The sequence below is a fragment of the Talpa occidentalis genome, unplaced genomic scaffold (assembly GCF_014898055.3).
Source record: "Talpa occidentalis isolate TD23 unplaced genomic scaffold, MPIMG_talOcc4v2.1 talOcc4.9, whole genome shotgun sequence".
Lineage (NCBI taxonomy): Eukaryota > Metazoa > Chordata > Mammalia > Eulipotyphla > Talpidae > Talpa > Talpa occidentalis.
The window spans coordinates 19641290-19658581 of NW_023605305.1; the positions used below are offsets into that span (position 1 = coordinate 19641290).

The following is a 17292-nucleotide window of genomic DNA, read 5'->3' on the forward strand; positions in this document are numbered from 1 at the left end:
CATTCCCCGCTGTCTCTGCTGAATCCTCTCACCCCCTTCCCCCCCAGCCTAGACCCCAGTTCTTATATGCATAAATAAATAAATCTTTAAAAATAAATAAACTCATGGACTCTTAAATTAACTGTTCCAATTCACCTTGATGAAGAATAATCTCAGATTGTCCCATACTTGTCCAGTGGGAGTCTTTTGAAGCTTTTGAGTTCCCTTGACATGACACAGAGTCTTTGGTAACTTTCTTATTTTTTAGGATGATAAGGTTTTGCATATTTATCTCATACAGTATTTGTCCCAGACCTGGAATCAGCTATTTCTCAAAATAAACAAACACACACACACATACCACCTAAAAAACAAACAAAAAACCCCCCATCTGGTTCATTTTATTGAAAACTAATATTTAGAGCTCACAGTCTTTTATAAAGAGTACCAAAATATACTCTTCCACATTTACTTTTTAAATTTAATTTATCTTGAAAATCATTCATAGTAGGTTTTGGAGATCTTTCTCATTATTTTATTTAGGTAGAAACTTGTTTTACTAAGCCGCTGACTCATGTATTTGCTGAGGCCACTATGTACAGACAAAGAAGGGAGGCGCTTTATTTTCTGGTCTTCCTCCTTGGACAGTCTTGATGGTCTCCTTCTTCAGGCCTGGAACAGCTCCTCACCATGCTCCTGTTTCCTTGGTCTTAGAGCCATGACTTCAGCCTGGTCAGCCAGGAGTGTCTCGCAGCCTTGTCTGTGTTTAGCTTGGGGCTGTGTCCATGAGAATCGGTTGCTTTGAACACGTTGTCCTTTGCCTTCAGGTAGGGCTCCTGAGGGCTTGAGTATTTAATACTGCGTTTTCATAGTCTTGACACTGAAAAATCACTGTGTTTCTACTTGGCTTGTAATTTCTTTCCTTCCCTTTGTTGCAAATATTTATACATTCTTGCTTTGCCTTGTATGTTGTTATTTAACATCTAGTAACTACCTGATTTTCTTTCCTTGCACTGATTTATTTTTTAATCTGGGGCCCAAACAATGTCTTTTTTAATTCTTTAAAATATTGTTTTACTGGGAGTTGGCCATTCTGGGATAATTTTCCCAGGAACATGATGGGACTGTCAATATACAAGTTAATAAACAGGAGCGTGCAGCTATCTTTTTAAAATAGTGATTTTGTTTCCTTTGGACATTTTCCCAGAAGTGGAATTGCTGGGTCCTAGGGTAGTTCTATCTTAAAAATGTTGAGGAACTTCCACTGTTTTCCATAGTGGTTGCATCATTCCCACTAACAATACACAAGATTCCGTTTCCTCTACATCCTCACACTTATTTTCCTTCTTTTTTTGGGTTATTAGCTATTTCAATGTGCATGGTGGTATCTACAGTTCTGATTTGCATTTCCATAGTGATTAGTGATGTTGAACCTCTTTTCACGTGCTTATCAGTCATCTGTATTTCTTCTTGAGAGAAATGTGTTCAAGTCCTTTGCCCATCTTTAAAATTTGGTTGTTTTTCTGTTGTTGAATTGTAGACTTCTTTTTGTCTCTTGGATATCAGTCCCTTATCAGATGAATGATATACAAGCATTTTTCTCCCCATTCCATGGGTTCCCTTTTTCACTCTGTTGATTATCTCCTTCGATGTACAGAAGTTTCAAATTTTGATGAAGTCTTAATTTTATTCATTTTTTCTTTTTTGCCTTTTTGGGTGTCATATCCAAGAAATCACTGCCAAATCTAGTGTCACGAAACTTTCCCCCTTTCTCTAGATATTTATGGCTTTTGGTCTTAGAGGTATGTATTTGATCCATGCTGAATTAAGTTTGATGTATGGTACATCCGCTGTCATATTGCTTGACAGTTCCCATCGTGTAGCAGAGGGAACACAAAACAGTTTAAGAAAGCAGAGTCCACATTTCCACCCTTGGATTTTAGCCCCCAATATGTCTTTCTTCATCAACAAATACTTGCCCCTAGCCATGAAAGAGGCCATAAGAATGTAAGAAAACCAATGCAAAAATTTATATTTTATTTGAATTCAAAAAATTTAAAATTGCTTTCAAATTCAGGAAAGTACCATAATGCAGGACCCCAAGGGGAAGCCTCATATACAGAGACAGATAAATTAAATGTATATACTGCAGACAAGCCAAGAAGGTGTAGATTACATATTTACAGCACTTGATGTTTTCTGAAAACCATATTTATACATTTTATTACATTTACAAAAAAGGCTTCCACTACTGTTTACCTACAATAATGAAAAAAAATTTACACCTTTTTTCTTTCTTTTTTGGTACTGTACAAACTTTGTATAATAAAAATATATCTCTGTACAAAAGATTTTTGTTTTTGTTTTACTTTTTTTTTTTTCTCTATGGGATGTCGGTGAGCATATGGTGTGAATGGCGGATGAAGGCCTTCGTCTGCCCCGGCCCCTTCTAGGCCCCTGGCGTGGAGAGAAAATGCCAGAGGTGGGAAAGGCTGATGCACAGCCGAGTGCTGGGCACCCGCCTGCGTGTGCTCCTTGGGCATCTGCCAGGAGTTCACAGGGCACACGGGAAGGGGTGAGGCAGGCTGGAGGAGGAGTCCACTGGTTGGTCTGAGTGTAAGAAGGGGAAGGGAGCAGCCAAAGAGCTTCCTGCATCGGTGTCCAGGGAAAGAAAGAGATGAGTGTGAGCATGTTTGTCTGGGGTCATCCTCTCCCGCCAAGCCCGGGTGCTGTGGCCCAGAGCGGCCCGTGCAGCTGTGGGCTCCTGACTGTCCCTGTCATCTGCTGCAAGGGCACACCCCTCCCTTTGCCCGGCCAGTCTCAACCTTCAGCCCATCTCACCCAGAATTTGCCTAAGAACCAGGTGTCCCTGCCGCGCCACACATTTCTAGGTGTCATTTCCATATGTGACTTGAACATCTGGAGCCAGCAGGTTACATACCTGCACAGAGAAAGGGGCCTTCAGAGCCTTGCTGTCTCCCAAGATTTCCAGGGAGTCTGTCAAAGACCCAGGCACAGCGAAACTAAAAATGAATGAAACCCACTTGCGAGGAGCAGGAGAGATAGGGCTTTCGCTCCGAGGTCCTTTGTCTGCTGTGGCCAGGGGCTGCTGAGAGCCCTGGACAGCCTGGCCTGGGAAGCCCTGGTGTGGCCCCGGTGGAGAGAAGAGAATTGCAACAGGGCTTGTGGGTCCCTGCCTGGCCCGCCGGCCCAGGCCACCACGCGCTGAGGAGATTCACCTCCTCCTGCCCTCCTCAACCTGTGGCCTTTGGGGTCAGACAGACCTGGCCTTGCATCCTGCCTGCTCACCTACTGTGTGGCCTGCCTCGCCTCCCTTCCTGGCCTTCTCATCTATAAAATGGAAACAACAGTCCCTCAGTTTGGGGGTTGCTGTAAGGTCTAGAAACAATATAACTAAAGCGTCAGGCACAGAGAAGAAATTCAAGGTACCATAGCCATTATTTTTGGGACACTGGGGGACCATCGCTCTCCCATCACCTCCAGCACTGCCCCAATTCCTGCAGACCTGGGGTCCCCGTCTGGGTCACAGACTTGTCTTCTCATCTCCTGGTCAGGAGACAACCAGATGTGAGTGGACTCACGGCCATACTCTTGTCCTTCCTCCTCGGCCTCGCCCTGCTTTGCCGGGGCCGTGACCCAGAATGACTTAATCCACTGACTTTAGACTCAAAACAATTTTTGGAAAAAAATAAAGAAACTGATTTCCAAACTATTTTTTAGGAATTTTTCTGTCCTTGGGGTACCCCTTGCCGTCACTCTGCAGTTGGACCATCTCTCTGCAGACGCTGGTCTCTGCCCACTGAACACATCCTGCTGACACATTTCTGGGGTCCTCTACCGCAGGGCGGGGCGGGCACGTGGCCTTCAGGGCTGATCCCGCCCCCTCCTCTATTGTGGGAAGCAGGACTTGGGGCGTCTTGCACACACGCTTCTCTTCTCCAGCTTCTCTGGTCTCTTCTTTAGGACTCAAATGAAGGAGGGGTGTGTGTCTGTGTGTGCCCAGGCTCATGCACACACGCACACACCCACAAATGCTTTGCTATTTTAAATCCGTAAGCTTCCTTCCTCCGTCTACAGCCCCTCTTCCCCTATTGCCCAAAGTTGGGGCACAGTGGGCGTCCTCTCCAGGGTGGGGTGCGGATGGAGGCAGGGCAAGGGCCCAGTCCCAGCAGGAGCAGACACGGGTGAAGAGACAGACAAAGATGGCGCTGGGCACTGTGCTCAGGGGAGCCTGCTCCTGTCCCCTGGAGATCTGGGCCGGTGGGTGCAGCAGGCAGCGAGCGGAGAGAGGCAAAGCAGGAGGGGAGGGGAGGGGAGAAGGGAAGAAAATGAATTGTCTTGATTTTTCTCTCTGATTTGCAAGCTCCCCCAGCTGAGGGAGGGGCGTAGGTAGGAAACACACACAGAGGAATGTGTATTTTCTTAAAGTCGTCTTTCCCCTGGTGGGGTAGGACCCAGCGTCTAGGAGTCACCCTCCCTTGGAACGCAGGACAATGTTTTAATTTTCATTTCTCACAAAATGAGAAAGAAATGAATGTAATAATAATAATGCCTATGTAATAAAGAATCCAGCCTGGCTGATGTTCATCTTTCTAACCACACAGCTGTAAAGTATTTTAAATCTGTCTTGGCTGGAGGAAGGGCTGTGAGGTCAGCAGAGTCCCGATCACTTGCCCTCTGCTCGCTGACGCCACAGCCTAGTGACTTCCCTATGTGGGCCCTGATGTTAATTTCAGCTGTTCTTTTTAGGCACCATTTGAATGTGTCACCATCCCACTCACTTTAAATGGATGTGTGTCTGTTCGGGGTGTTTCTTTACACGCAGCCCCTCCTTGTGTCAAATACCCCTTTCTCTGAGCTCCAGCTCTGGGCAGGCTTCCAGCAGGCCTTTGGACTCACGTCTGCAGCATCGACTCCTGATGGACTTTCTAGCCCGCAGGACTGCGCTGCGGACCCCAGACTTGCCAGTCCCTCAGTTGTGTGAACAATTCCTTACAATAAAGCTCTCCCTTGCTCTCTTCTCTCTGTCCAGTCCTTCAATGAGCAGCCTTGTGTGTCTGGCAGGAACAGCCATCACACGTGCTGCCATGATAGGAACATGGGAAGGAGATTCAGAGCACGTGTACATGTGTGTATGCTGTGTGTGTACATGCTGTGTGTGTGTGCTGTGTGTATATGCTGTGTGTCTATGTGTACACATTTCTCTCTGTACAGCCCTACAGAGCTTTCAGGCTTGGATATTTTACTGAGTGCAAAGGTTAAGTAAGAAAAGTCTAGAGTCAGTCTGCCTGGAACTGGATCCTGACATGGTCACTTACTAGCTGTGCGATCTTGGTCAGGTTAATTCCTCAGTTTCCCCATCTGTACCGGGCATAACAACAGTTCCCACCACCAGGTGTGGGGTGGGCCGAGCTTAGTGCCTGGCACATGGCAGCACTCAGCACACACTCCATCCCCCACTGCCGTGTCTGCTGGGCGTGTGTCCTCATGTGTGCACAGGTATGTCACCCCACGCCCCTCTCACCGGCTGCCGGAGGCGGGGCCCTCGGTGGCGGTGGCGGTGGCAGCCAGGCCTGGAGGCTATACGGCTGTGCACACGGTGCTGACTGTGAACTCCGCCTCGGAGGCCATGATGTCTGTGGGCTGGATGTTGCGGTCATACATTGGGTTCTCAAATGTGGCCCGGACATTGGTGTTCTCGTGGCCAGCGTAGCCATTGAATGGAACTTTGGGTCTTCTCCTGGGAAGAAGAGAGGGCTGGTTGATAAGATATCAAAGGAGAGACTTGGCCCAGGGCTCCAGGGGAGGGAGGGCCAGGGGAGGGGCATTGGCACTTTCAGGTTACAGGTCTCCTGAGACAAGAAATCTCCGGCTGGGTTTGGGTCGCAGCAGGGCCTGGCCCCCACTTCGCCTGCTCCAGTCCCACCTACCTGTGTTTGTAGAGATAGAGCACGAAGCCTGCGATGATGAGGGCGATGAAAGGCACCAGGATCGCAGCTGCCACTGAGCTGCTGTTGGAAGCAAAGTGGCGGCCGATGGACTCGGAGTCTGACTCCAGCAGCCTGAGGTCTGCGAAGTCGCAGAGCATAAGCCGCAGGTCACAGAGATGCGGTGTGAAGGCATCGGCCCCCCTCCTCCGACCCAGTGTACAAATTTCTCCCCCACCCCATGAGCTCACACACCCCGGGGACAAATGCTAGTTACCAAGTCTTTGGAAGCCAAACTGCCCAAAGCCTTGGCCCTTGACGGAGCCTTGGTAAACGAAGGTGCCTCCTGAAGACTCCGAGGAGACCTGTGATGGTGGGGAGCAGAGGGGTTAGAAGGGAGGCAAGCTAGAGGGAATCAGAGCTCCTGCCGGCTAGGCCAGAGACATGCTAAAAGGCACACACTGCTGCACCTGGGGTGTCGCCTCCTCCTGTCCCCCGACAGACGCGACTGTCCACACCCAGGCAGGGCGGAGAGACTGACGGCTGGGGGTGGGGCAGGGACACCACCAGCGGGTAGGAGGTAGGGGGACATTTTTATTTTCTGCTGGTTGAATCACGTGTGCCTTGGTTTCTCACTTGTGAAATGGAATAACCACAGAGCTGCTGTCGTTGCTGTGAGGATGCAATGGGTTAATACAGGCGGGCACTTAGGACACTTAATAGGCTCCAGGTAAGTTTTAGCTATTGTTATTAGTCTAAAAAAAGGCCTTTTAGAAACCAAATGTACTCACTAGTGTGCACATACTTTGGAGAATTCATCACAGTTCCGATAGCTATTAATTTCGGGGGAAAGTTGGGACGTAACTCCTCCCTGCTCCCTCTGCCACTAGCCTCCACGATGTTCACAAGCAGACAGACCTCAGATGTGTAGGGTTAGGACTGCTCAGCGAAGGCCTCCTTCCGAGATACTGGCTGCCCATGTGCCTCCCTACACACACCCCTTCTCCTGGGTAAAGCCCCTGCCTATTGTGTGCCAGGCTGACCTCCATACCGGGTCCCCTAAATATGCTCTGGAGGGCCACAGAAGTGGGCCTGGTGGGTGCTCTTCTCCCAGGCAGCTGCTGCAGCACCCCATTCACATCTAGGCCCTGGCTGGCTCTTCTTCTCCATTTCCCAGCTTGGACCTGCTCTCCTCTGGCCACCCTCCTGTCCTGGAGGACTCTGCTGCACGGTTTCTGGAATCCTTCTGTGGAAGCCAGCAGCCCTGGGATTCCCAAGGGGAGGTCCCAGGGTACTTTTGAGAATACAAGGCACTAACTCTGCCAGTTTCTCCTTGTGTGTTTGTAAAGCAAAATCACTGAAGCCACGGTCCTTCATCCCTGGTCTTGTCTGGGAGGATGTGCTCCGGCTCCTCAGCTCTTGGCTCTCCTGTGACCTCCAACTTCCTACCCCTCCTCTACTCGCTTCAGCACCCCAGAATGGGAAGCTGAGGATGGGAGAGAAGACACTGTGCTCAAAGCCCCTCCATGAAATGGGAAGGCAGAAATGGGAATCCCAGGGGAGACCAGGCTCCCCAGGAATGCCCAGGACTGCAGGAAGTCTTTCCCCCATGGGAATGCAGAAGTCACATCCCTTTTCCACATCCCTCCCAAGCTGGGCTGGATGATCACAATCCATAGCCTTGAATGTGAGTAGACGTTTGAGCTGATGCTTTGAGACTCAGCACTTTCTCCCAACTCCTCTGTGAGCAGGGAAGAGTTATATCTCAACTCCCACCCACCCCACAAAAAAAAGAATACCAGTTGAAACTGTGATGAATTCTCCAAAGCATGTTAACACCAGTGGGGACATTACCGTCAATTTACCAGCATTCACTCTCACACTGCTGTCCTCCACTTCCTTGCTTTCTGCTCTAGCAGCACAACCTACTGCATCTTGTTCAGAGATTGACTGCAGGCCCCTGGGACTCTTGACCTGTTGGCCCTTTAATATCTTCTTTGCCCACTTCACTAGCAGATGAGAACTCTCTTGCTCTCAGTCCTGGTTCCACAGAAAGTCTCCCAACTTTCCATGTTGACCCTGGGAACTTCCACTTTCTTCTTCCTTCCTCTTCCTTTCCAGGGATCGGGGAACCCAGAATGGGGCAGTCAAGGACTGAGTGAAATTTTGCTGAACTTACATGTCCATCCAAGGCCCAGTGATCATCTTTGAACTTATTCACAAAGATCTCCACGGGCCCCGTAATCTGGTAAACCTGGAGGAGGAGGTGGAAATCTTCTTTCTTGTAAATCCCTGGGAAAAGAAAGTTCAGAGACCAATTTTGAAAGATCTAGGAAAATTTCAAAACTCAGATTTGCGGGTTCGTGCGTTTGTGTATGCTGAAGAGGCTGGGTGTGCAAGAAAGTACGTATATGTGTCAACAAAGCATGCGTCACTGGCCTGTGGTTGTGACCCTGTCTGCTAATGCACTCAAAAGAATAAAGTGAATGTGACTTTGTGTATGCTGATGTGTCAGCTAATGCATGGGTGTGCGTGCAGTTGAGGGAATATAAGATTCACGTGTGTGTGTGGGCGTGTGCACACATGAATGTGGGGACATGATCAGGTGTGGGGTTATGTATTATTTATATCTTCATGCATTCATCTATCTATCCATCTTTTGGTAAACATTTGTCTTCTAAGTATTTACTTTTTCTGATCATAGAAAGACTGAAAATTTCAAAAGTTGAACACTGGGGAAATTTTGGCAAACGCAGAGATACATGAGGGAAAAAAAATCAGTCCTGATCTCAGTATGAAGAAATAACCACTGTCAGCATTTTGGGGTAATTACTTCCTATATGTAATTTGTAAGAAAAATACCTATTTGTTCATTCAGATGACCGGATATATTTCTCATATGCATGTATTTGAACTTTGTCCACAGTTCCTAGCTCACAGCTTTCCAAATCCTTAGAATTTCTGAAGTGTTGAGAGACTGATAAATGTGTCTTTTGTTACGTGAATGAGGTGACTTTTGGAGGCACCTAAGGGGGGGCCTGGAGAACCAACCATGTGATTAGAGGGTTGGAACTTCCAGACCTCTAGGAAGGGGAGAGAGATTGGAGGTTGAGTTCAATTGCCAGTGGCCAATGATTCAATCAATCATAGCTATATAAGGAAGCCTCAATAAACCTTTAAAAGGAGAGGTTTTGGGGATTTCCTGGTTAATGGACATATGGAGATTTGGGGAGAGTGTCCACCTGGCGAGGGCAGGGAAGCCCCACATCCTTTCCCTGTCTTGAGCCCTGGGCATCTCTTCCATCTGGCTGTCCCTGAATGAGATCCTTTGTAACTAGCCAGTGATCTAGTGAGGAAGCAAGTTCTGTGAGCTGCCACAGAAAATCAATCAAACCTGCGGAGGGTCCTGGGAGCCTCTGATTTACAGGTAGTTGATTAGAATCACAGGTAACTGGAACTTCTGACTGGCTCCTGAAGTCCAAGGAAAGGACTGTGGGAACCTCATTAGAAGCACAGGTAGGCTGGGCTTGCCACAGGCATCTGAAGAGGGTGGTCTTGAGAGATGGAGCCCTTAGCCTGTGGGAGTGGATGCTGTCTCCAGGCAGATCATGTCAGAACTGAGCTGAACCGGGGTAGGGGTTCCTAGGAACACTGAAAGGCATCTGAAAATTCCGTTGTGTGGGGAAGCCCCCACACACCATTCCTATGTGGAAACTGGTCTTAGGACACCCATGTGCTTCCAATTTTGTATCATAAGATACATTTTTTTTCCTTTGAAAACTGGAGTCATATTTTAAATGCATCATGGTGGACACATTTCCCTATAAATTGGCATCCTATATTATCCAGCAGATCAAATTAATATACCTATTTATTTTTAGACAAGTTTCTATTTCCAGTTTTATGTAATACAAATAAGGTATAATATGAAGATTCCCCTATTCATTAACATTTGACTCCCCTCATGGTATTTCTTGTGATAAAAATTCATAGGACTGCAATTAAGGGGGTCAGTCATTTTTATGAATCCAGACACAAATGGCCAAGTTGTTTCCTAGGGCTGCGCCGTCAGACTGGCCAGTGCTACATCTGTGCCTCACTGGACCTTGACCAGCATAAAGCTCATTACTAAAAAATAAATCTTAGTGGGATAGGTGGAAAATGACATTTTGTGCTTACTTTTATTTATTTATTTTTGATTACTGCTGAAAAATAGTTTTCTCTTGCTTATTGACTGAACTTTGGCTTTTGGATTTGTCAGTCCCTTTAGGAGTTGTTCAGTATTAGGGAAATCAGTCCCTTTTCTCTCCCTTTTCTTATTTATAAGAGTTCCATGCTCATATTATTAACCATTTTCCTTTAGCCTGTGATGCTTTATCATGTAAATAGAGTTGAAAACACACTTCCTCTCTTTGTGCCCCACACCTTCACCCCACCTGTCTGTGCCTTGTAGGCCTGGACCCTGTGTGCTGCTGTGACAGCAGACACACACCTCTTTGCAAAGGCTGTGTGCCCAGGTGCCCACCTGCCCACCCGCCCACCCACCCACCCACCAGGCTTTCACAGGCATCCTGCTCCTTACCAGCCAAGTGGAGTTCCACGCCGCTGTGGTCGATCATGGTGGCATTGACCTTGCTGTTGACCATCTGGAAGCCAGTCACTCTGAGCATGGCCGGCTGCTTCTTCCCCTGGTACTCATAGGCCCCTTTCCATAGGGAATTCTTGGCAAAAACATCCCCAGGAACTGGAGGAATTGAGGGACAGATAGGAGAGGGACTTTCATGTGTGCTGGTGAAGTGGAGGCCATCAGATGGCTGAGCCCAGCTCACTCAAGGGCCGAGGGAGGGCTCTGCCCCTGGTGATTCTCTGTGTCTCAGAGTGGGTGGGTGGAGGGAAAAAGAGAGGTGGGCAAGGAGAAGGGAGGAAAAATAAGAAAGGGAGAGAGAGGGAACTAGGAGGGAGAGAGAGAAGAAGAAAGTAGAAAAGAGGGAAAAAAGGAGGGGAGATGTTGAAAGATGGCGCAAGGGAAAAGGGAAGAGAAAGATGAAACCAACATGTTGCTGTCATGTGGTCGATGGGAATGAGGGTTGTGGAGGTGGATGGGTCCGACGCTCATCTTGGCTGTGACTTATCTGTTGTTTGGTCATGTGAAAGCATCTTAACTTCCTCACCTGTAGGCCACACCTGTAGATCTGAAATGGGGGTCACCCCCTTACCTTTTTGGGATTATTATAGGGGATGTGTGATCTAAGGTTGTAAATTGCGTGTCGTGTGTTATGGGCACACAGAGAATCTGAAGAATGATAGCTGCCAACTGTCACTGATCCTCACAGTCATTCTCGAAAGTGAGCATTTTGGTCCCTATTTTATGAAAAAGTAAATTGAAGCTTGAGTGGTAAAGCTCATTTGCCCAAGGATACAGGTGGTCAGTGGCCAAAAGGGAATCTGAACTGATGATGCCAAGCCTGGTCTTCTTTCTTGTGTAGCTCACAGGCTAACCCAGTGTCAGGTAGGGGTAAACAGAGTGTGGGTTGAGAGAAGTGGGTGCTGGTCTATAATTTTGTATTGGCCAGGACACACCTGTAGTTCTATGCCCCATTCTGGACATCAGACTCTGAGAGGCAGAACACCAGCCTTAACATGTAACCATTGTCAGGAAGCTCCCTAGCTGCTCTGGTCTGTGTCTGCCAGGCCACGCACTGCCCAGTCCCATGTCCAGAGGGGTTTGGTCATCAGTGGCTCCAGAGCTCACAGCTCTGAGTGAGTTTCTGAAAGGGTGTGGCTTTCTCTTCAGGAAGAGGGTTCTGCTTCTTTCAGGTTCATTTACTCCTGGGGTCTGCCTGGGGCTGGGAGGTGAGTGGGGAAATCTGGTTCTAAAGTTTTCATGCCTTTCCCTTGGGTACTAGACAACTACGTGCTTCTGGGTGACTAGGTTACCCAGTGTCTTGAGTCAAAGAGCTGGACCACATATACCTGGGTGGACTATACACACCTGAGGCTTGGGGAAGGGGCGGCTCCCGGGCCGTGTTGATGGGTCTCCCACTGGGCCGGACCTCTGCTGGGGATGGAGGAGAGGAGAAAACAGGTTCAGCCTGTGGTCTATGCTCTATTGGAAAAATAATGCCCATCTCTCTGACTTTAGGTCCAAGGCTTCTTTGAGCTCTTGTCTTGGGTTCATCCTAGGCCAGGAGGTGGGCTGTTTTGATGGTCTGGTGGGTGATGTTGAGAACCATCACCAAAGGAAAACAAAGGGTTAGAAAGGAAATCTGATTTAGCAATTACAGTTTTTGAAATATTAAACAAGGAATGAAGGCTTAGTGTTATATCTATATATATATCTATATATAATATATATAATTATTACTGCATTTAATAATAGGATCTAGCAGTGGAACTGCTGTACTGTCAGGAGCTGCTTAGAGTATCAGGCACATAAATAATACTTCGTGATACTGGTAACAATTGTAATCATATGCAAAAATCTGCAATTTCTACCAGTGACAGTCACAGGTATTACTACCAATTTTATGGGTCTTGTCTACATTCTTGAACAAAGGAAATGCTGAATTTCAGCTAAAGGCAAGGGAAAATAAAGATGTCTATTTTTCCATCCTACTATACAGAGCTCCTATGAAGACCCTGGGTTGAAAGGCCCTGTCTTGAATTTGCTTTCCTTCCAGATATCCATCACGAAGGAGAACTGATGGCTCAGGATAGCAGCCACCTGATCAAACATGAATTCCTGAGCCCTAGTGAGAGTGAGCCCCAGGAGAGCTCATCCTTCCCCTGGAGTGGCGATATCAAGACTGAGAAGCCCTTCCAGGCGAAGGTGAAGGCCAGAGCTTGGGGCCAGGGCCAGAGCAGGCCTGGGCTCAGGTACAGCATCACTACTCAGAGGTCATGTGACCTTGACCAGCCCCTTTCCCACTCACAGTCCTGTCTCCTTCCACAGTGTCTATGTGCATCAAACGATCACGCTTTAATTATATTACAATTTTATTTGTCATCTCAATAAAGCTGGGAAAAAGAAATCCGAAGGATAATTAAAAACAAACAAACAACTCTTACAACTCAACAATAAAAAGACAAATAACCCAATTAAAAAATGGGCAGAGGATTTGAATAGATATTTCTGCAAATGGCCAATAAACACATAAAAAGATCTCATCATGAGCCATCAGAGGAAGATAAATCAAAACCACAATAAGCGACCACTTTCCTTTTTGGATGACTCTGCTAAAGATGATAGACAGTAACGAGTGCTGACAAGAAGGGAGAGAAACGGAAGCTGGCACGTCGCTGGGGAGGATGTAAAATGGTACAGGCCCTTTGCAAAAACAGTTTGACAGTCCCTCAAAATGTTACCCACGGAGTTTTCATTCCACCCCTAGATACACACCCAAGGAAATTGAAATGTGTCTACCCAAAAAATACATGTGTTCACATAAAGAACATGTACATTTATGTTCACAGCAGGATTATTCCTGCTAACCTCAAAGTGAAAACCCAAATGTCAAGGGGTAAATGAATAAACAAAATGTGGTAGATCCATCCATTGACAGAATATTATTACTCAGGCATAAAAGAAACCTCAAAATATGGATTAACTTGACAACATTATGATAAGTGAAATGAATCAGATACAAAAGGACAAGCTGTATAATTCAACTAAACAGGCACCGAGAATAGGCAAATTCACAGAGATAGAAAGTTTAGTAGAGGCTTTGGGGGGCTGCAGGGGAAGGGGCCTAAGATATCATTGGTTAATGGGTATGGAGTTTCTTTTTGGGATGACACAAAAATTCTGCAAGTGGATGGTGCTGATGGTGGTGGCATTATATCGTGTATTACTTATGCCATGGAACTGTGTGCTTAAAAGCATTAAAATGTTATGTGACAATTATGTCTTCACAAAAAATGGTTAAACTGGTAAATTTTATATTATGCTTATTTTACCACAGTAATTGCACTGTAAAAAAAGCAAGCTTAGGTTATTACCCTATATGGAAAACAAATATTACTTTCTACAAATGAAGAATTTATAATTCATATAATGAGTGTTAACAATGTTATTAAATTCCAGCTCTGATAAAGGTTCTGAAGCTGAAGCCTTCTCTCTCTGAGAGGCAGGACAGCAAAATACTTATGAGTATTAAGTCAACCATCAGCTCTTTCCCTTTACCAGCTTGTGATCTTGGGCATATTACTTAACCTCTTTGTGCCTCAGTTTCTTTGCATATTAAATGGGCATACAAATAGCAGCTGCCTCACAGAATGATCCTGAGGACTGAATGAGTTAATATATAACAAAGGAGCACAATGCCTGGTATATGGCAGATCAGCACTTCTAAGAGAGTTTCATGTCATTTCAGCATCAAACCAATTCTTTCTTTATGCTGGACTTTTTACTTAAGACTAGACTGAGACAACACCTCCAGGAAGCCTTCCCTGACTACCCCTCCACCCTCAGCACCTTCCTCCTCAACCTCACATGCCAGCATATCTCTATGTTCCTCCAGGAAGGGTGACTTCAGATAATGCATATGTCTGCTGTAGTTGTGTGTGAGCTCCTTTGGGGCAGGATTTGTGTCCTTCATCTCTGCATCCTCCAGGTCCAGTATAGGCATGGCACAGTGTTAATGCTCAATGAATAGAGAAGAGTGGGAGGAAGATCTGGGATAGCTTGGTGACCCCGAGGGATCTGTGGGTGGGTGCTGTTCTATCAAGGTTATAATATGCGTAACGCATTGTTCCAGTCTGGTGGAACAAAGAGTTTTTCTCTGATGACTCAGTATAACTGTGGGAGATTGTTTAAACTCAGGTAGATGGAATATTACTCAGCATTCAAAAAAGATAAACACATGCAATTTGCAGCAACATGGATGGCACTGGAAGGGATCATGCTCAGCGAAATAAGCCAAAAAGAAAAAGAAAAATACCGGATGGTCTCACTCATAGCAGGAATCTAGAAAACTTAAATAAGGGACCAGGAAAATGAATATAAGAAAGTGAAAATCAAAATCAACAAAAAAACTATGAACCAGAGACACTTTTTGGGGGGTGGGGGGGCGGGAGGGGAAGGATTGGGGTCAGAATGGGGCGTTTGCAATTGTATGGGGGAATATAAAAATAAAATTTAATATTTAAAAAAAAAAAAAACAAAAAAACAATCCAATACCTAACCTTTTCACTTCAGTCATTCTTAGCTGGAGATTTTTGTTGTTGTTGTTATATAATATCCATAATCATTTTTTATATTTTATTTTATATATTTTTTACATCATTTTTCATTTTTGCACAATGTATGCTTTTTCATCTTGGTTATAATCCCCATACAATTCCCACCCCCCCTTATTAAAAAAAAAAAAAATAAACTCAGGTAGAAGGTAGCAAAATAAAATGTGAATGGTTTTATTATGTGCTTTTTTAGTCTGCTCCTAGAGACTCAGCACCTAGGAAAGAAGGCACAGGATTCAGCTCCTGGAAATTATATTTCTTCCTTCTCCTTTGCCCTCTTTCACTGAAGCTCAGATGCTACCTTCAGCTACCTCCCGAGAGGGTCACTAAGTGGGCACACTTACCCAGGCAGATGGGGGGTTTGCCTGTCCAGCTGCCATCTGCTTTGCAGGTGCGGTGCTCTGAGCCGCCTTTGAGGGAAAAGCCCTCCTGGCAGGAGTAGATGAGTGTGTAGCCCATGGAAGGCAAGTCCAAGGCCCCAACGTTGGCATGGGTTGGCGTCTCTGGCTGCTTGCAGTGGTGGGCTGCATGGGAGGAAACAAGTTTGGACCTGGGGAGATTAGGGTCCTCTCCTGAAGCCTTTCCACCATCCCATTTCTAGATGGAACAAACCCTTCCTTTCCTGTATGGGCACCTTTAATGTCCAGCACCCCCTCCTATCACCCCACTGCTGGGGAAACCTAAGCCTGCAGTGCTTTTCCTGAGAGAAGAGGAATCCTGATTACCTAAAGCTGAAATCTGGAGCCTGAGGACTAGCCTTGTTAGTTTTTGTAACCCCAGAAAGTTCTTTTATCTTTGCAAAGGTGGATGTCTTCAAATCAAAGAAAGACTTTTGTGTGGAAATGCCTTCTGTGTGAACCCCGCGGGGGAAAGACTACCAAGAGATCAACACTGGTCCCAAAGAGAAGTTGTGAGCGCCCTGTCTTTCAGAGCATTCAAGTGCATCCCGGATGCTCAATGGGGGGAGTCAGGAGTTGTTGAGGGGCTGTCTCGGGAGGGAGGAGAAGTCACACTCACGGACACAGTCGGGTGGGGTTCCGCTCCAGGTCAGGTTGGGGAGGCAAGTCCTGGTGGTGGAGCCTTGAAGCAGGTAACCTTTCTGACATCGGAAGAGCACTGTGCTTCCGACCTGTGGCAGCAAGGGGAGAAGGTCCATGGTCGCCTTCCATGCAGCAAAGCCCTCACCTGTCACATGACTACATCCCGCCTCTGACCTAGCTCTGATCTGGGCCATGGCCTCTGCCCACAGCGCCCTTCTGGGTGTCTGGCTGGTTAGGCCTGACTTGCCCTTTGAGGCAGTGTGCAGTACACCTGGTAGCCGGGCTGGCCCAACTCCTGACCCAGATCAAGGCTCTTCCTGGACCTGTCACCTCTGCTGTGGGGCAGAGGCCTGGAAGGGCCCTGTGCTCTGCACACACTCAGGGAGTGATGGGCTGGGTGAAGCTCTGCAGCCTGTCTCCTGGGAGGGCAGGTGACATCCCTGCTGCTGCTAAGTTGCACCAGATATCGCCACCCTCAACTGTGATGGTGGATTCGAAAGCATTTTATAAACTGTGAAAACCATAGAAAATGGACTCATTACTGAGTGTGTCTCTTTCATCTACGAGCATGCAAATTCCACAGGATGGGAGACTGGCTGGTCTTCCTTACAGATCTGGTCCCTAAGGACTGTTGTTGTGCCTTGTAAGTATTTGGTGAGCAGAGCTCTCCCTTGGCTCAGTTGTTCATCCCACCCTCACCCTCCACCAGCCCCTCACGGTTTGACTTGACATCCTTGCAAGCACCAGGCCCCTCTGGCTTCTGCAATCCATGCAGCATAATGCAGCTGGATCAATGTTCTGAACCCCAGCTCAGATTAACACTACAACTGTTCCTTGAACAACAGAGGGTTAGGGGTGTTGACCCCCAAGCTGTTGAAAAGGCCTGTATAACTTTTGACACCCCCTTCCCCAATTTAACTACTAACACTCTACTGTTGACCAGAAGTGTTTCTGATGATATCAACAGGCGATTAACATGTATTTTGTGTGCTACATATTTTATATATTGTATTCTTACAATTTAGTAAGCTAGAGAAAAGACAATGTCATTGAGAAAATTATATGGAAGAGAAAATACTTTCCTAGCA

The 17292-nt window shown here is 46.7% G+C and overlaps 1 protein-coding gene across 1 annotated transcript in view; it reads right to left on the reverse strand.

The window, feature by feature from the left end:
- Positions 1–5580: 5580 nt before the first annotated feature.
- Positions 5581–17292, reverse strand: part of CSMD2 (CUB and Sushi multiple domains 2) — a 512752-nt gene continuing 501040 nt past the window's right edge. The window contains exons 63-70 of the mRNA XM_037499127.1: positions 16182–16293; positions 15509–15688; positions 11920–11982; positions 10510–10671; positions 8107–8219; positions 6205–6292; positions 5931–6069; positions 5581–5740 (exon numbers count right to left, since the gene is read on the reverse strand). Coding sequence (XP_037355024.1) covers positions 5581–5740; positions 5931–6069; positions 6205–6292; positions 8107–8219; positions 10510–10671; positions 11920–11982; positions 15509–15688; positions 16182–16293 — 1017 coding nt within the window. The remainder of the gene's footprint in view (positions 5741–5930; positions 6070–6204; positions 6293–8106; positions 8220–10509; positions 10672–11919; positions 11983–15508; positions 15689–16181; positions 16294–17292) is intronic.